This window comes from Leucopleurus acutus (genome assembly GCF_964270905.1).
Source record: "Leucopleurus acutus genome assembly, chromosome: 16".
In the NCBI taxonomy this organism is placed as follows: Eukaryota; Metazoa; Chordata; class Mammalia; order Artiodactyla; family Delphinidae; genus Leucopleurus; species Leucopleurus acutus.
The window spans coordinates 40,141,676-40,161,958 of record NC_139158.1 but is presented as its reverse complement, the minus strand read 5'-3'; the positions used below and the strand labels follow the sequence as shown (position 1 = coordinate 40,161,958).

The window sequence follows — 20,283 nt, the reverse complement described above, 5'->3', positions numbered from 1 at the left end:
GAGAGAAGCGTGTTTATGTTTCAGGGCCGTGTGTGGGCAGGTAGTGGACAGAAGTACTGTCTTGGCCTGACCCCAACCTGTCTTTGCCCCCTGGGTATGGTGGTCCCTCTGTTACTACTCTGACTCCCATTATGGTGACATCCTGCCTGTATATGCTGCCACCTGCTTCCGGTCTTGGCCACTCAAACTGGTGGGGGTTCCCAAGCAGACAAGCTGCCCACCAAGCAGCCCAGGTTCAAAGCTGTGTGTTTCCAGGGAAAGGTGAGATAGAGGTCACTTTGTGAAAACGACTGTAAACCTTTCCAGTGAGAAGTGCAGGCTATGTCACTGTCTCTACCATGGAACTTTTAATTTTCATATCTAAATGGGCAGAATCAAGGGATTGATGTGCAATCTCTTCCCTCCTAGGAACTGAAAAATGGATTTGTTGAATCAAAAGGGAGGAAGAAATATAAGAATGTTGAAAATAAACTGGGTTGGAATGTTAACCTTGGAAAGTTTCCAGGTATGATGTGACAGGACGAAGATAAGCTTTAATATTCTAAACCACCAAACAGGTTCAGTGCTTGTGTTCTTGTCTGCAGAAGGGTTGGATAAGAAACACTGGAACAATAAAGTAAGCTGTAATTTGACTTTTAATGCTGTCCTAGCCAACAACCTAAGACCATGAGGGATAGTGCAGCTGTCCAGCAGAGTCAGATTTATCGATTCATTGCAACGTGGGAGACCACACACCAGAGGAACCATGGGATCTCATCAACCAAAGCACAGATAACAGTTATAGGGGGAAGGGTGGAGTTAGGATGAAATTTAAATGAAAGAAGAGTTTTGATAGGCTCAAGCGAAGCAGGGCTCGGTGTGAAATGGTCCCGAGGTATACCTCATGAGGTATGAGGTATGGACCCGGGAAGGGGACCGGGGTTCTGTTACCTTGGAACCAACAAAGATAAATGTGGAATGTGTTCAGAAACCTTTCTCTGAAACTCTGCACCAGGGTTGGAAATTAAGCTGCCTCTCTATGTCAAAGTGACTTGGGTCCTCTAGGCAAGAGTTGGATGTTTCCTTCTTACTGATAAGATTTCAAATAGCAAAATTTCTGATAATCTGATTTTAGGGAACAAGGTTTCTTGGCAAGTAAGAAACAGTAGTCACTCAAAGTGGGGGCTGTTACGACATGTTACAGCTGCAGTGTGTCCTTGGGACACATGATGTTTCCTGCTAACCTTGCAACTGGATTTATCCATTTTCCCGGCCTGGTGTGGAATGTTGCGGAATGTCGCAGGGCAGATTTTAATTTTCTCCATCTGGGCTAATTCTTTTCTTTATTGCTATTAATTTAACTGAGTGGGAGCTTCTTTGTATAATTCTACTTTAGAGGAAAAATGTGACAACAGTGGTCCCTTATTAAAAGGTTCCTAACTATGAAGACACAGTTGCATGAATGCATGTATAATTATAGATATTCACAGAATGATGTTTTTGATATAATCGTAGACGTGAGTGAAAGAACTGACCCTAAAACTTTGAAAGATCTTCGGTTCTCAGAAAGCCCACGGGAAACCCCAGCTTTCCGTGAAGAATCAGGCTCTCGACCAGCCACCCAGCAGCCCCAGGTAACTTCTAAAGACAATCTTTAGGGTACTAAATGCCTACTGTGTTTTTTTTTTAAATGAATGAATTAGTTTATTTTTGGCTGCCTTGGGTCTTTGTTGCTGCACGCGGGCTTTCTCTAGTTGTGGTGAGCAGGGGCTACTCTTCATTGCGGTGCCTGGTTTTCTCATTGCGGTGGCTTCTCTTGTTGCAGAGCACAGGCTCTAGGCACGCGGGCTCAGTAGTTGTGGCTCGCGGGCTTTAGAGCACAGGCTCAGTAGTTGTGGTGCACGGGCTTAGTTGCTCTGTGGCATGTGGGATCTTCCCAGACCAGGGCTCGAACCCGTGTCCCCTGTATTGGCAGGCGGATTCTTAACCACTGCGCCACCAGGGAAGCCCCCACTACTGTGTTTTTAATGCTTCCCATGAAATACTTTAAGGAAGTATCCCTGCCTTGTCACCACATGCCAGGCACTGTTCCAAAGCTGGGAATACCTGGTTGAACAAGAAAGGCCCCTGTACTCATGGAGCTCACATTTTATCGGGGGTGGGGGCAGGCAGATAATAAACATGTGAATAATCGAACAAAAAATTAAGAATAGTGATGTGTCATGAAAAAGATAGAGCTGGGTAATGGGATGGAGCAGTGGTTCTCCAAGTGTGGTCCCCAGACTGATACCGTCAGCATCATGTGGGAGCTCATCAGAAATGCAGACCCCTCAGGCCCCACCCCAGAACTACGGAGTCAGGGCCTCTGGGGGTGGGCCTGATCATCTGTTTTAATTGGCCCTTCTTCTGAGATACACTCAAATTTGAGAACCCCTGGGACAGAGAGTGAACATGGAGGAAGAACAGTGTTCTAATTCAAGGGGATAAGAGAGGCCCCCCCCCCCCCCGGAAAGGTGACATTTTAATTGAATCTTCAAGATGAACAGAAGCCAGCCCTGCAAAGGTCTTGGCAGAGTAACGTCAAGTTCATCAAAGTGAGGGATCACAGGGAGGCGGTGAGGATGGAGCGTGGGGAGCGGGGTGGGAGATGGGGTGGGGGGGGCCAGCGGGGCTGCAGCTCAGAGCACTGTGCTGCTCCCACGTGGCTGCCCCTCAGAGTCGCCTGAGGCCCTTCAAACCACAGCCTCAGAAATTCTGCCTTCGTTGGTCTGGTGTCAGGTTTGGGCATGGTTTTATCTTTTTAAAATTCACCCATAAGTGATTCTAATTGGCAGGCTTGGGTGGGAATCCCAGATACTAGGATGAGTCCCATTGTGAGAAGTTCGAATTTTCTTCTGATTGTAAAGGGAATCCATTTGCAGGGCAAGGCACAATCTCATTGACATTTACAGGTTTTCTCTAGGGCCACGGTGTGGAGAGTAGGCTGTACAGGCATGAGAGGAATATCACTTATGAGGCTTTTTGCTCCACGTGAGAGGTGATGGCAGCTTGTGCCCAGGTTGTGGAAGTGCTGAGACAGGAGGCGGCGTTCTGAAGGTCGGGCTGGAGGGTTTGGCTGCGGGATCAGGCAGATGGGATCAGGGAAAGGGAGGAGCCAAGGATGGCTCTCAGGGTTCTGGCCTGAGTGTCTGCAGATGATGGTACCATTAGCATCTGGAGATGATGGTACCATTTGTTGGGATGAGGAAGACCAAGGAGGAACAGGTGCTTGGGACGCATCAGACATCCAAGTGGAGGTGTTAAGTAGACTGTTGGATGTGCAGGTTCAAACTCAGGGGAAGGGTCAGGACTGGAGATATATATTTAGAAATGTTCAATATCTATTGTAGACGGTATTTAAAGCTTGGGGCTAAGTGAGATCACCTGCTGGGGTGCACAGAAAGTGAAGAGAAGATGGCACAGACAAAATTCTTGACTTAGAGGTTGAACAGAGGAGGAAGAGCCTAAGAAGTAAGAAGAAAGTAAAAAAAAAAAAAATGTGGTGCCATAGAAGCCAAGAAAAGAAAGGGTTTCAAGGAGAAGGCAGTGGTCATCTATGCGAATGTGACTGCGCATTCGAATTGGGCAAAGATGGGGACTTGCGCTTTGGATCTGACAAGATAGAGGTGGTTTACAACCTCAGTAAAAGCCACATTAATACGTTCTTACTGTGTGACTCAAGAAGGATGCTCTTATACTAGTTGTCTTCTACAACTACTATAGCACTTTGATTTTTCAGTGTTTATAAGATTCCATTTAGACTTTTGGCATCTGAGGGCACCCCAGGACACTTTGCTCTCTTCCTCCAATTCTGAGCACCAGGTAGAGCCTTCCTGGAGTCACATTTTCTATCCAACCACAGCCACTTCTTGTGTGCCCATGATTCAAGGCCGCTCACATTAATCATCAAGTATAAGGGAGGTCAGAAGCATGAGTCCCAAACCTGGCTGCCCATCACAGCCACCTGGGGGGAATTTTAAGTATGTATACAGATTGCCAGCTCCCTGCTCTTGCAGTGCTCGTAGGTAGTCTAAGTCCATAAGCCTGAAATAGAGGCTGTGGATGACTGATGGTCAACCCAATCTGAGAACCACTGGCCTGGCAGACCAATTATCCTGATCCCGAGGTCCACCTCCTTCCTTCCTTTCCAGTCTCCAGTGCTGCGGTATAACTCAGCCTGACCTCCTGGGTTCTTTCATCTGCCCACCCACTGTATTTTCTGGAGGACCCCAAAGCCCAGGCCAGAAGACTACAGACTTAGTAAGGCCTGCCTGTAAACCCCACTAAACAAAAGGATAGCCATGCCTGCAATAGAAGATTGCCCTTCCCAGTCTTCTGGGAAGAATGCTGACCTGGTTTCCAAATGGACTACTGAGCACACACGGCTCCTACGAGCAGTGCTTGCCACTGTAGCCCAAAGAAGAATACCGCTTTTGAGATGAAACAACATCATTCTGAAGAATGAATGGTATATGACAAAACATATTCATAACTATTTTCAGAAAAACAGTCTATGTGTCCATAATTATCTGTAATGTGTCTAGAAAGAATTACTTCCTTTGTGCATGAGTATTTGGATTTCCTTGCCCATCTACTAATTTAAGAGTTGTTTCCAAGGAAAAGATAGAATAAAGATCCCAAGATTCAGATTTCCCAAAAAATAGGAACATGGGGACACATTTGGGGAATTTGACTAGAGTTCAAAGGACAAAGGAGACCAAAAAAGGACCACAAAACTTTTATCTTCCGCTCTTTTTCTTCATATGGTAAGAGATTCTTCTCAATATTCTAGCTCAGTCCTAACTGAAGCTTACTTCAGCAAACATCAGCGTTAAGGATGCTCGTGGTTGTTACAACAGGTCAATCACCAGGGAGACAGGTGTCTCTGAGGCGAGCCTCTGGCTGGGGGACGCCAGGGGGCGTCATCAGTGGTGAGGTCACCATCGGGGCGAGGCAGCCAAGTAGCCGTGCGTTACAGCCTGGGCAGAAGGTAGATGACAGCTGACGCCTGGCTTCAGTGTCAGGGCCCAGAGCTGTGGGTTCTCTGGAACCCATACGTGGAGTGAAAGTCCAGCTGGCCACTGACGAGAAGGCCAGCAGGCTCAGCGCTGCCACATCTGAGGAATTTCCAAGAGAAACCCACACCTGCACCTTTCTGTGTTATAACAGAATTTAAAATTTTAACAATCAAATTAAATTTTTTAAAGACACTTCTATTTCTTTTTTTAAAATAAATTTATTTATTTAATTTATTTATTTATGGCTGCGTTGGGTCTTCTTTGCTGCACGCAGGCTTTCTCTAGTTGCGGCTAGTGGGGGCTACTCTTGGTTGCGGTGCGTGGGCTTCTCATTGCGGTGGCTTCTCGTGTTGCGGAGCACGGGCTCTAGGTGTGCTGGCTTCAGGAGAGAGTCCAGATTAAGGGAGACAGAAAAGACATAACCACTAAGAGCAAAGTGTGATACTGGACTAGACCCTAGTCCAGGAGGAAATTATAGCTGGGAAGGCCATTGCCGGCACGACTAACGGAATGTGAACAAAGATATGTGGATTAGATGCTAGTATTGTATCACTGCTGACTTTTCTGGTTTTGATGTTTGCACTGTTGTGTAGGAGCACGCCCCTGTTCTTGGGAAATGCTGTAGTGTTTGTGGGGGCGAGGAGGGGAGTCATGCTGCAGGTTATTCTCATGCTTCCGAGAGAGAATGGAGCACCTGGGGCAAAATGTCAACACGAACAAAGGAGTTAGTTGTACTATCCCTGCACCTTTTCTCTATGTTGGAAATTATATCAGAAGAAAATGTTACAAAAATAAAATAAAATGGGGATAATGTTGCCTATTGACCTTAGGAGGTCACTGTGAAATGTGCCAGGCACGTTTTCCTACTCTCAGACCCTCCATAAGTGTTAGCTTCTCTCCCTCAGCCGTCCTTTCTGTTCCCTTCCCCTGCCACTCCAACCCCTGGACCATATCTGACAACCAGGATGGGCCATCACTGTCCTGCCTGTGTCTTCACACGTGGGTTTCCTCTACTTGAAATTCCCTTTGTCCTTCTGTCTACTTAACAAACTGTTCTTTACTTTCCCAGGCCCAGCTCAGACATTACAGCCCTGGGGAGCCCTTCTCCCCGAGCAGGTGAATGGGATCGTAACCTCCCCAGGTTCTCGTGGGACTGAACACAGATGTGTTATGACACTGAGCCCATGTGTTTCAGTACTTTGTATGTACACCAGTTCAGCTCCTTGAGGGCAGGGACTATGTAATGTTTATCTTTGTCCCCCAACCCTGCATCAAATACAGTGCCTGGTACAAAGAGGTTGCTCAAATTAAAATATATCTAAGTGAGTTAAATGTTTCTGGATAACAGCAGATGAGTTCTCTCAGGTGAGTCCTTTTCCTAGGGGTTTAATCTTTGAGAAATATGGATGCTCACTTGGGTTTCTAAATTCTGAAATCTGGTCTGTCTGATGGTAATTCAGATCTCTTTTCTTGTAAACTCTTGTTTTTAATGAAATACATGTGTCTGATGATGAACATCACTTTAATTTTTTAAGTAAAATTATTACTTAACAATTCATCATTACTTAAGACTTTCCCCATCATGGTTTTTTTTTGTGTATGTGTGGTACGCGGGCCTCTCACTGTTGTGGCCTCTCCCATTGCGGAGCACAGGCTCTGGACGTGCAGGCTCAGTGGCCATGGCTCACGGGCCCAGCCGCTCCGCGGCATGTGGGATCCTCCCGGACCGGGGCACGAACCCATGTCCCCTGCATCGGCAGGCGGACTCTCAACCACTGCGCCACCAGGGAAGCCCCCACATCATGGTTTTTAAAAGATGGCTGCTGGATATGGTAGCACAAAGCACTGAAATGAGCTCTTAATGTAATTTTACTGTACTGTAGCATGATTTTATACATATTCTTAATTTTAGTTCCCTGGTTTTGCACATATAACTGGCCAGAAGAGTTTGACAAGCACAGAGATCATGAGGATTCAAAGGGAGACAGACTTCCTCAAGTAAGTATTGCATTCTCTTTACTGTTTCTTAAGTCCTGCTAAGACACAGTATGGTCAAAAAGAATTTGAGGATGGGACATAACAGTGGTATTTGCCCCAACTGTTTTTTATTAAATTTTTACAATATTTAAAGGTTCAAATGACATACAATAAACTGAACTTAAAGAGTACAATTGACATATACATATAATCTTGAAACTATCACCACAATCAAGAAAATGAACAAATCCATCACCTCCAAAAATGTCCTACATTGCACCCTTTTGAAATCCTCCCACGTGTCCCTCCCCATCTCCAGGCAGCTGCTGGTATGCTTCTTGTCACTGCAGCTTAGTTTGCATTTGATTCCGTATATAAATGGAATGATTCGGTATTTACTCCTTTGCCAGGCTTCTTTCACTCCACCTAATTACTTTGAGGTTCACCCATGTCGTTGCACGCATCAGATGTTTATTTCTTTTTAATGCTGAGTAGTATTCCATTGTACGGATACATCACAGTGTGTTTATCCTATTTCCTATTGATGTACATCTAGGTTGTTTTCAGTTTGAGGCCATTACAGATAAAGCTGCTATGAACATGTGTATACAAGTTGTCCTGTGCATATATACTTTCATTTCCCTTAGGTGAACAGCTAGGCGTGGAATGGCTGGGTCATATGGTAGGCATATGTTTAACTTTTTAAGAAAACCGTCAAACTGTTTTCCTAAGAGGTTGTACCATTCTACATTCCCACCAGTAGTGTATGATGTATGAGAGTTCCAGTCTCCCTACATTTTCACTAACACTTTTATTTTTATTTTTGGCCATTCTAATGAGGTGGTAGTTGTGGTTTTAATTTGCATCTCCCTGGGGGTTGGGAGGGTGGGTGAAATAGGTGAAGGTGGCCAAAAGGCACACACTTTCAGTTGTAAAATAAATAAGTCCTGGGGATGTAACGTACAGCATGGTGACGATAGTTAATGATACTGTGTTGCATATTTGAAAGCTGCTAAGAGAGTAGATCTAAGAAGTTCTCAGCACAAGAAAAAACATTCTGTAACTATGTATGGTGACAGATGTTAACTAGACATTGTGGTGATCATTTTGCAGTATATACAATTACTGAATCATTCTGTTGTACCCCTGAAACTAATGCAATGTTGTATTATTTAAGTCTTCTCTGTCTTTACTGATTTTGTCTATTGTTTTATCAATTATTGAGAAAATTATGCTGAAATCTGTGACTATAATTATGAATTTGTCTACTTGTCCTTGTATTTCTATCGGCTCTTGCTTTATGTACTTTGAAGCTCTATTATTAAATATATAAACCTCTTGGAATCTTATGTCCTGTTGCTGAATTGACCCCTTTATCATTACAGAATAGCTTTTTTAAAAAAATTAATTTTTATTGGAGTAGAGTTGATTTACAATGTTGTGTTAGTTTCTGCTGTACAGCAAAGTGAGTCAGTTACACATATACATATATCCACTCTTTTTTGGGTTCTGTTCCCATACAGGTCATTACAGAGTACCGAGTAGAGTTCCCTGTGCTATACAGTAGGTTCTTATTAGGTATATATTTTAAATAATAGTAGTCTGTATGTGTCAATCCCAATCTCCCAATTTATCCCTCCTGCCCCCTAAAATAACCTTTTTTAACCCTGATAATATTTTTTGCTCAGAAATCAAATTTGTCTGATATTAAAATAGCCATTACTGCTTTCTTTTGATTAGTATTTGCATGATGTATCTTTTTTCATCCTTTTAGTTTTAATCTATTTGTGTTTCTCTATTTAAAGTTGGTTTCTTTTAAGCAGCATATATAATCAGGTCTTGCTTTTAAAAAATCTAACAATCTCTGCACTTTAATTGGGCTGTTGAGAGTATTTATATTTATTCTGATTATTGGTATGTTTGAATTTGTCAGCTGTCATGCTATTTGTTTTCTGTTTGTCTTATCTATTCTTTGTTGCCCCCCCTTTTTTTGGCTTACTTTTGGATTAATTGGGTATGTTTTATTTTATTTTGTATCCTTTGTTGCCTTATTAGCTATACGTTTTCTTCTTAGTGGTTGCTTTAGGGTTTATAGCACACATTTTTTTGTGTGTGTGTGTGGTATGCAGGCCTCTCACTGTTGTGGCCTCTCCTGTTGCGGAGCACAGGCTCCGGACGCACAGGCTCAGCGGCCATGACTCACGGGCCCAGCCGCTCCGTGGCATGTGGGATCTTCCCGGACCGGGGCACGAACCCGTGTCCCCTGCATCGGCAGGCGGACTCTCAACCACTGCGCCACCAGGGAAGCCCTATAGCACACATTTTTAACTTATTACAGTCTGTCTTCAAGTAGTATCATGCCACTTCATTTATAGCCTAAGAACCTTATGACAGTGTACTTCCAATAACTGGGTAACTACAGCCTTTGTGCTCTTGTGGTCATTTATTTTACTTCTACAAATATTATGAACCCCACAATACATTATTACTTTTATTTGACATAATCAGTTATTTTTTTACAGTCCTTTATACTTCTATTGTGGTAAAATATACATAAATAAAATTTACCATTTTAACAATGTTTAAGTGTACAATTCAGTGCGTTAAGTACATTCACAGTGTTGGGCCACCATCACCACCGTCCATTTCCAGAACTTTTTCATCATCCCAAACAGAACTCAGCTCCCATTAAACAATAACTCCCCATCCCCCTATCCCTCCAGCACCTGGTAATCTCTGTTATATTTTCTGTTTCTATGAATTTGCCTGTTCTAGTAACCTCATGTAAGTGGAATCAGACAATATTTAACCTTTTGTGTCTTATTTCACTAGCATAATATTTTCAAGATTCATCCATGTTGTAGCATGTATCAGAATTTCATTCCATATTAAAGGTAAAAAACATTCCATTGTATATATATATACTGCATTTCATTTATCCATTCATCTGTTGATAGACATTTGAATTGTTTCCACCTTTTGACTGTTGTGAATAATGCTGCTATAAACATTGGTGTACAAGTATCTCTTTGAGTCCCTACTTTCAATTCTTTGGGGTATTTACCTAGAACTGAAATTTTTAGATTATGTGGTAATTTTATGTCTAACTTTTTGAGGAACTGCTAAACTGTTTTCCACAGCAGCTGCATACTTTACTTTCTCACCAGAAATGTTCAAGGGTTTCAGTTTCTCCACATCCTCACCAATACTTATTTTCTGTTTTTCTAATAGTCATCCTAACGGGTGTAAAGTAGTATTTCATTGTGGTTTCTATTTGCATTTCCCTAGTGGCAAGTGATGTTGGGCATCTTCTTTGGAGTAATGTCTATTCAAGTCCTTTGCCCATTTTTGAATTGGGTTGTTTGTTTTTTGTTGTTAGTTGCAAGAATATTTTATATATCTTGGATATTAATCCCTTATCAGAGATATGATTGATAAATATTTTCTCCCATCTGTAGTTTGTCTTTTCAGTCTTGATAGTATTTTTTGATATTCAAATTTTTATGAAGTTCAATTTATCTGGTTTTTTTTGTTGCCTGTGCTTTTGGGATCACATCCAAGAAATCATGGCCAAATCCAGTGTCATGAAGCTTTTTTCTTATGTGTCCTTCTGGGAGATTTGTAAATTTACCTCCTACATTTAGGTCCTTGGTCCATTTTGTATTAGTTTTTGTATGTGGCATAAGGTTTCAATCAGTCCAACCTCATTCTTTTTCATGTCGCTATCCGGTTTGCCCAGCACCATTGTTGAAAAGACTATCCTTTCCCCAAGTGGACTCAACTACAAAGGCTAGTGATTGTTGAGAGGCCATGGTAGAGACTGGTGCAGGCTACCAAGCCATCCAGTGCACCGTATGCAAACGTCATAGATGCTGAGCAGTTCAGATAGGTCACAGGATCGAGCAGTGTTATTCACAGGGAAGCCCAGTTCCTGGAGTCCTTTCACTTTGGCTGATATCCAGAACGAGGTAGGTGGGTGAGGGCTGAAGGATGGGACCCAGCCGCCTGGGAAATGGGGCCAGACGTTGCTGGGGCAGAGCCTCGGACTCCACCCAGGTGAGTGAAGACAGAGGCAGGGCCTGACTGACGGTGACTCTGAGTGCCAGGTGAGAGGACCTCTCGCTGAGGCTGGGCTCAGTGCTCAGATGGGGAGTCAGCAAAGTGCGGCGTGGACATTCCCGGAATTCCCATGTCTCACCCTCACGCACGCCAGATCCAAGGTGATGGGACGACTGGGGCCCCTCTTGGGAAGTGGGTTCAAAGGCGGCTGATAAACTGCCGCCGCGGCTGGGAAGTGAGATGGGCCTGGCCTTCAGGTGAAGGGCACCATGAGTCCCAGCTGTACGGCCACTTGGTAATAAAATGACTAGACAAGCATCTCCCGTCTTGAACTTGTTCCATAGGCTTTGAGTGTGTTCTGCTTTCTATTTTATTCATTTAAATAAATTCACTTAATTCACTTAAATAAATTCATTTATTTATTTAAGTTTGAATGCTTGTCAAGATTGACACTTGACTTCTCAACGTGCACTCCTCAGAACATGGCCAGTCAGGACCCTCTTCTGTTGCAGGTGTGCCCACTGCCTTGTGCCCCGCCCGTCTGACCCCTTTGCCCGCTACTGTCTAGAATGTGGCTCTTCTGTCCCGCCCATACTTGGCTGTCGTCTCCCACCCCCAGAAGGAGCTCAGGTGAGCAGCAGAATCCTTAAAACCTTCTTCCATTGGTTTATCTGATCTTTGTGTGCAGCAGGAGCAGAGTACCTGGCACGCGTGAACCACAAACAGAAATACTTGTTGAAAAAATTACTAGCAAGTGAATCTTGTACTATCCAGACTGCTACTTAGGAATGAAAAGCTTGTCTGTGATGCCATTTCTTTTGTGTGGCCTTGAAGAAGCATAGGCTCAGAAAAAGACTGAAGTCTTTTTATTTCAATGATTCACATATGGATAAATACATGTTTCCTACTTATGTGATATTTCTGTTCATAACCTGGGGACAATAAGAAAATATATTCTAGAAATAAATGACCAGGAGTACTAATTACAAGTCTGTATATCCATAGGATACTTCATTCTGTCCAAAGAAGCTGTTTATATAGGCTATAGATTGATCAGTATATCTAAATTAAAAAGTTTTGGCTAAGTGTAGATAATAATTGATATTATCCTACCATTAAGTTTGTAGTTAGTTAGAAAACGTACTTGGCTTACTACAAATCAAAACCTTCACCAAAATGTGTTCATCTTTTATGCATGTGATACTTTGGGGCTTTTTTGGACTAAGGTTTACAAAATGATATAAACGGATCTGTGAAGTTGACTGAAAATGACCATTTAAAAAAGATAGTCACTGAGAAAAAGTCACTATTCAATAAATTCAGAGTCCAGAGTTTTAGGATTGAGTTATGCATTTAAGCAAGTGGCCAGATACTAAATGGATACGCTGTAGAAGTCACTTTACTTCCATGATATATTTTGAACTCCTCGTAAAAGATGGGACAGCAAATAAAACATGAACAGGTCTCATTGGTTTGAATTTTCCCTGCTTATATTTATGGGTGCAATGTCAAAGTTATTTTTTACTGGCCTGCAAACAGATTTTCAAGACTTTCTTTGTTGTTACAGGGAGAAATGTTATCAGGGATTATAAATATTCAAAATGATGACATTTGCAACATCTATACTGCCTGTAAATAATGATATTTATTAACGTGCTCTAATGTATAAAAAGCTTTGTAATTTGACCTATTGAGTTCTTATTGTGTCCTGCTCTCAGCTGGGTTTCTGGTACTCAAAGGGGCGATCCTACTCCTAGGATCCCAGACCCAAGCCACTCAGGGTCTCGTTAGAGAGATGCAGAGGGGTGCCTCTTCATCCTGCCTTGTGGATTTCTCCGTAGCCAGCTGGTTGATGTTAATTTTTGTCAGTAGAGGCCCATTGCTGGGAGGGACACTGCGGGAGAAAGGGCTCGACTCCTCTTCCTGTTTCTGCTGTGCTTCCCTCTCCCTGTGCTCTGATGGTGTTCAGCTAACCTGCAGGACACCTGGTTGTGCTGAACCCCGGTGAACTGCATGGCATCTCGTGAACAGCTTCTCAGTGGGCTCCACGGGTACCCAGCCAGCTTCCAGAAAGTCTCTCAGGCATCCCCGGGGGCAGTTTCCCAGCACGTTTCATCAGCAGCCTGCGCGTGGCTTCCCAGCATGTCCTGCCAGCTCCCCAGGGGGAGAGTCCTCATGAGTTTCATAGGATCCCGCCTGCTCTGGGGCCAGCTCTGGTCTGTGTCACCCCAGTGAACTTCTCTGCCATCCAGTGGGTGACAGCCACACCCAGTTCAGTAAGTGCCTCTTCCAGACCAGATCCTCTTCAGGTCCCTGCCTCAGCCGGAGCAGCAGTGGCTCTCCCCATCCTGGGTAGTCCTGTATCCTTTCGAGTTCGCTTTACCCACTAGCAGTTAGTCCTCTGTTATTAGTTAATAACTATTTATATTAAACTTTCCCTGTTTAAATTACCCTGAGCTTTCTGTCTCCTGACTGGACTTTGACTGATACAGAGTTGGTACCAGGAGTGGCCCCAGGAACTAGACCTGCGAAGAAGGGGTTTGGTCCTTCCCTTTGCTCGGGGGCAGCGCTGAGCTCCTTGCCCATGGGAAACAGGATGCTAGCAATTCATAGCATGAAGCGGCATCACGAGAAGTCAAGCTACCACACGGGCCTGGTAGTGAGGAAGCGTCACCTGAAGCAAGGCTCTGGGGTGGCCAGGTGGCCGCTGCACTTGACGGTTGTGGCAGCAATGATGATACCAGCCAGGGCTGTGGTGTGGACAGTGCTCCTGAGCACCTGGGAGCATCACAGAAACCGACAAGCTCAGGACCTTTCACTCATAATCCAAGAATGCCCCCATGACAGCCCCAAAAGAACCTGTTTCTTGTAGCTCCAGGGATTTGCTGCTGAAAGCAAACACAGACTTTAGTTGAATATGTTGGTGAGTTACAGCATAAGCTGAATTCACTTTATCACCACATTTCTTTTGTGAAAGTTCGGGTATGTATTGGGACAGAACAGGATCCTGAAACTGGGAATGGAGATGTTGGCTTGGACCCAGATGAAATGCACATTCTTTTTTTTTTTTTTTTTTTTTTCGGTTCACGGGCCTCTCACTGCTGTGGCCTCTCCCATTGCGGAGCACAGGCTCCGGACGCGCAGGCTCAGCGGCCATGGCTCACAGGCCCAGCCGGTCCGCGGCATGTGGGATCTTCCCGGACCGGGGCACGAACCCGCCCCTGCATTGGCAGGTGGACTCTCAACCACTGCGCCACCAGGGAAGTCCGAAACGCACATTCTTGATTCCCTAAATTACTCTGCCAGTGGATGAGCTGGCCCTCCTGTCTGAGGATGCTAGCCTTCCTTTCCTTGAAATCTCTGTGATAACCTCGCCTGGGGCAGTGGCTTTGAAAGGGGATGTGTATTCTCATCAAGTCTCACCGTAGCCATCCTGTAGCATGACTACGGTCCAATCCCAGCTGCTCTAGAGGGACAGGTGTACTCTGTGATCCAGGACAAAAAGCTTACACATGAAAAGAAGAGCACAATTTTGCTAACATATATTGGCAGAATCTTGGGGGACAAGTCTGGGAGTGGATTTTAAATGAGGGCAGAATATAGCACTAAGTTGGGCCAAATTCGCTGATATACATGCCTCTTTTATAGATTCCGGATTGATTTTAATATGTTAGCTAATGAAGCTGGCAGTGACTCCAGCTGCTTTTGGGGTTGGCTGACTAAAACTTGGACTCAGTAGTAGCCTGTGGTCAGTGAGACTCGATGCTAAGTCCTTCCTTATATCATGTTGGAGTAGGTTTGTCAGGTTTGTCCTGTGTGCCCCCAACTCTCACCTGCATTTCACAAGAAGGCCCAGAAGACATGTCCTTCAATAAGGCATAGAGTTAGGAATACATATTAGTGAAAGGATAGCCTGCCTCTTTAAAAAGTTCCATGGCTGCTTCCCTTGGAGGCCAGACATGATCATGGGTGATGCCACTCTTGAGATGGGCTCCCTGATTTCAGGGAGCTAGCAGGATTCCAGAGGTCAAGTGGCAGCACTTAACTGCCAAAGACAAGGTGGGCACATCTACTGTAAAAGGCCACAGCAACATATCAGTAATCAGAATCTGATCGTGGTCTTCCTAAGAATGAAACAGATGGGCAGCCTACTAGTGTCTTGCTTGGTTTATATAATAGAAAAAAAATCACATGTTTTGTAGCCAAATACGTGACTTGAGCCACCACAGTGGAACATCCAAGGGCGTCACCCAGTTTCAGGACTTAAGTCGATTCGCAAACCCACAGCTCCCTAACTGAAGGGCGGCTGGGTGTCCTTGAGGATGAACCCTGCATCATTGCAAGTACATGTCATAGGTCATCCTTGAAGCCTTTTCCAGAGCGACCTGTGCCTTGAGGAAGAGGAAATGCCTAAACCTTTGGGGGCTTACTAGATACTAGCTCTGAGTTGATGCTGATCCTTAGAGTTCCAAAACGCCACTGTGGTCCACCAGTAAAACTTGGGGCTTAGAGTCGTCAGGTGATGACAGATGGAGCCTTACCTTAAGGCTGACTCATAGTTTTCGCGTCATGTATTCTGGGGACTTGTTGTTACGTTCATGTACACTTATAATTGCTGTGTCTTCCTGATTTATTGACCATTTCATCATCACAAAATGCCTCTCTTTGTCTCTAGGATCATTTCTTGTTTTTAAAGTCCTTTTTTCCTGATATTTACGCAGTCACTCTAGCTCCCTTACCCTTACTATTTCCATTATATACCTTTTTCTATACATGTATTTTCAACCTATTTGTATCTTTGAATCTAGGTCATGTCTCTAGTCAGGCATACCTCTCGTTTTTTTATCCCATCTGACAGTCTCTGCCTTTTGAATGTGGTGTTATTGTCTATTCACATTTAATGTCTTTAATGATATGGTTGGATTTACATATGCTGTTTTGCTGTTTGTTTTCTATTTGTCTCACGTCTTTTTTGTTCCTCTGTTCCTCCTTTACTTCCTTCTTGTGTGTTAAATAAATAATTTTTAGTATGCCATTTTCATTCCTATGTTTCCTATTTTTTTTTTACTATTTTAAAAAGTTCTTTTCTTTTTAAAAGTTATTTTCTAAGAGAACGCTAGAGATTACAACATACTCCTTAATTTCTCAAGTCTATTTCAGAATAATTTAATTTAAATCCAGTAATACACAGAAGCTTTGCTCCAATATATCTTCTTTTCCTCCCCTCAGAGACAATTTCTATTGACTGTTTGTTTCCCCTGAGTACTGGTCACACTTTCTTGTTTTTTGCACACCTCACAATTTTTTCTTGAATTTTGGACGTTTTAGAGAGTATAATAAGTCTGGTTTCTGACTTTTTCTCCTTGTGGTGTTGTTTTGGTTTTTTTGTTTACTTGGATTAACTCTTTCAAGCCTATCTTCCCTGCAGTTTTCAGCCACTAATATCAGGGTTTTCCCCTTGTTTTATTTATTTATTTATTGTGGTACGTGGGCCTCTCACTGTTGTGGCCTCTCCCGTTGCGGAGCACAGGCTCCGGACGCACAGGCTCAGCGGCCATGGCTCACGGGTCCAGCCACTCCACGGCATGTGGGATCTTCCCGGACCGGGGCACGAACCTGTGTCCTCTGCATCGGCAGGTGGACTCTCAACCACTGCACCACCAGGGAAGCCCCCCTTGTTTTATTTTTAAGCCTGGGATCAGCCCTGGGTGTGCATAGCTTAGACTTCGACTGAAGATTGGCCAGAAGTTGTGCTCAAACACCTTGGTCCTCCAAGGCTTCCAGTCTCTGCCGAGGGATCTGTTGTGGGCTGGGCGGAACATTCAAACTTCAGGCTGTTTTCAGGTCTGCCCCAGCTCCTACTTTATGCTGAGCTCTCTTGTATCTTCATGTGCAGCCAAGGATGTGTGGGTGGCTTGGACCCTCTTAGGTCTAACGCTGCACATGCGAACATCTTCCAGTCAACTGAGGGTGTGGGAGGAGCTTATCAAGCCCCCTAGAGATGACCTACCTTCTGGAACTCCCCTTCAGGTCCCTGGCTAGTTGCTGGTTCATCAGTTGCCCCAAACAGGACCGTGAGCTCAGGCTAGTGGATCCACTGTCCTCCCTGTTTGCTTGCCACTGAGATCATCACCTTAACCGTGCTCCAAGTCACACGAGCCCTGCCCGTCAGCAGCCACGAACCTGCTGCTTTTCACAGCCCTCCCTGCTCTGTGGAGCCTCCACGCTGACGGAGCTGGAGGAGGATGGGGACAGCCCAAGCAAGACCCAACAGACGTGTGGTGTCCTTGCCCGAAGTACATTACTTTTCAGTTTGTTGTCTGTCTTTGGTTGACTTTCAGAATTTTTAAAGTTTTATCCAACTTTATAATTGCTTTTTGGAGAGAAGATGTGTCGATTTCCTCACTCCATCATGCTGTAAGCTATTTTTTCTTTTCTTTATACCTCTCTTTTCTACAATAAACATGTTTTTACTTTAATAGGAAGGAAATAAGAATAAAAGTGGTAATTATTTAAAAGAAATTTTTACAAAAGCAAATTAAACCTTACATTTTAAGATCTACTTATACCTTCAGTTTTTGCCAACCTGACCTCATTCTTTGTGCAGATGGGCTTATGTGCAGAATGTGAAAACCTGGTGCCCGTGAATACGCCCATCTGTGTGGTCTGTGAGGCTCCTCTCACTCCACAGCTGCAGCCACAGGCCAACCTCCACTTGAAGGTAATGAAATGTGAATCCGTAAAAGTGTGAATAAAACACATAGAAATTAATGTTCAAACCATTAAACATCTTTCTTCAGCTGATGGAATTGGCTAACAATTGATAAGCTGATACCTGTGAACAAAATCCACTCTCATTTTTGGAAAGGCATCTGCCCAAGAGTTTAACTTGCCAGTAGGATCTAAATATCAAGAGAGAGACACAGAAATGTGTTCCCTGAACATGGATTTCAGGACAAATTGCACTGCAGCTAACACAGACAGTTGTTTACTTCATATATTTAAACTCGAACATTGTAATTAATATTGACTTTTCATCTTGTCCTTAAAGTCACTTCATGTTTTCATTTGCTTTGTTTGATTATGGGTCTCTATTACATAGAAAAGAAGGATTACAGCTAGTCACTTGGATGAAAAAGTTAAGTATCATCATGAACATTAAAAAAATCTTGTTAGACAAATGATGTCATGCCATGAAAATTTTTTTGGTAGAATTATTGAACATACAACTGTATCTTTTCTCCATTTTTCAATTTATAGTCCCATCCACCTCCTTTTTACTTGACGTCAAGTGAACGTCGCTAGAGGATGAAATAGATTTTAATAAAGATAACTTTGGGGATTAAAAAAGCAAGAATTTTTAGCAATAAGGGAAGTGCGTGGACTTAACGTATAATTAGGACTGTAGCACTCCGAAAATGACCTTGTGGAGTCTATGTGGGCAAAGTTTATGAGAGAAAAGGTAAGTCCACTTTTTCTTACATGTCCCAGCTCCCCTTCACTGTGAAAAAAATGTTCAAAAGTATCCCAGGCTAAGTAAACCTTCAGAAGTGAGATTTTGAAGAACTGGCTGGGCCAAAGTCAGGTAGATGAAAATTTACTAATCTTTTTGTTTGATGACTGTTTTCAATCTTAAGAAACTTTAAAAGTCACTGCAGGAAGCCACCATACAGCCCTGGAGGCCTATCTCCAAACTTCCTATACATGAGAGTGAGACACCAGCTTCTCTCTTGTTTAAGTCACCATGATTTTGGCTGTTCTGTCAATCACAGCAGCACCTGTTCTCGCTAATATTTACATTATCCGGGATATTTGAAGATAATATCATTTCGAACCCTTTGAACTATTCAAAACAGGAGGAATAGGGGTAAGTGTTGGCTGAGAGCCAGGTTCAGTATATATCATGTCACCTTCAGCATTTGAAACCCAGACTTCTTCCCATGTTGTGGAAAGACAGGGGGTACAAAGGTATAAGTAAGTCCTCTGTTGAGGATAAACATAGGACTTCTATAGTGATTAGGACCCTCAAATCCAGGAATGACCCCTTTTTTTTTTTTGCCTTCTCTCTTTTTTTTTAACATCTCTATTGGGGTATAATTGCTTTACAATGTTGTGTTAGTTTCTGCTGTATAACAAAGTGAATCAGCTATATGCATACATATATCCCCATATCTCCTCCCTCTTGTGTCTCCCTCCCTCCCTCCCTATCCCACCCCTCCAGGCGGTCACAAAGCACCGAGCTGATCTCCCTGTGCTATGCAGCTGCTTCCCACTAGCTATCTATTTTACATTTGGTAGTGTATCTATGTCCATGCCACTCTCTCACTTCATTCCAGCTGACCCTTCCCCCTCCCCACGTCCTCAAGTCCATTCTCTATGTCTGCGTCTTTATTCCTGAGAGTGACCCCTTTTTAAAGTACAGTTTTGAGGAGAGAGACAATCACTTGAAACTGATTTCTACTCTATTAATGGGCCAAAGGCAGAACATATACCTTATAATGAGGAAATCAATTGATAATTCAAAGATGAAATTTAGAAAATCAAGCCTGTTTGACTTCTGATGTTGAGTTTTCAAAGGGAATCATGAAATTACTGAGTACCCAAGCTTCACATTAGCTAAAAATGCCTCAAATAGGCACAGCTTCAATAAAGGGCTCTCTGAAACATTAACTTTCTCAAGACCTTAGGAAGTAATGATTTAGGGTACATTTATCATTATCTCCAGAAGTGAAAATCTCAGGACCGTTTCTGTTGGCACGGTGTTTTTTCCCCTGGTGTTTTGTCTGTTTTAACATTGGACTCATACGAGTTACTGTTGTTTTTAATAAAGATGTGACTTCAGCAGCTGTATGTCTTGTACTGTTAGTTACACTGCTTTAGTTGAGCTGCTTTTACCAGAGCATTTGGGTCACTCTGGGCGCTCCATCCTCTTCTTTTTTGTGTACTTTACCATGCACACAATACGTTCTGCACCCTAAGAATTTACTGGAATAAGTCTGAGCTCCCAGCAGTGCCAGGTGGCACAGGGAGTGGTGTGAGCCTGAGAAGCAGTCGCTGGACACCTGCTCTAGGGTCACTGAACAGGGATGATTAGGGAAAGGAGCCTGAGGAAGGAGCAAGGTCCCCAGGCAGCTGGCATCCCTCACCAAGGCGCAGCCATGAACCTTCCTTCAGGTTCACCCAGTTTCTCTGGGTTCCACCTTGCCCCTCC

General features: G+C 43.6%; 1 protein-coding gene across 1 annotated transcript in view; it reads left to right on the top strand.

Moving 5' to 3' along the window:
- The window catches only part of DZANK1 (double zinc ribbon and ankyrin repeat domains 1), a gene marked incomplete at its 3' end in the record, with an annotated part of 71,830 nt that overhangs the window by 11,712 nt on the left and 39,835 nt on the right, over positions 1–20,283 (top strand). The window contains exons 4-8 of the mRNA XM_082856800.1: positions 409–505; positions 1,546–1,613; positions 6,949–7,034; positions 11,585–11,702; positions 17,680–17,793. Coding sequence (XP_082712926.1) covers positions 409–505; positions 1,546–1,613; positions 6,949–7,034; positions 11,585–11,702; positions 17,680–17,793 — 483 coding nt within the window. The remainder of the gene's footprint in view (positions 1–408; positions 506–1,545; positions 1,614–6,948; positions 7,035–11,584; positions 11,703–17,679; positions 17,794–20,283) is intronic.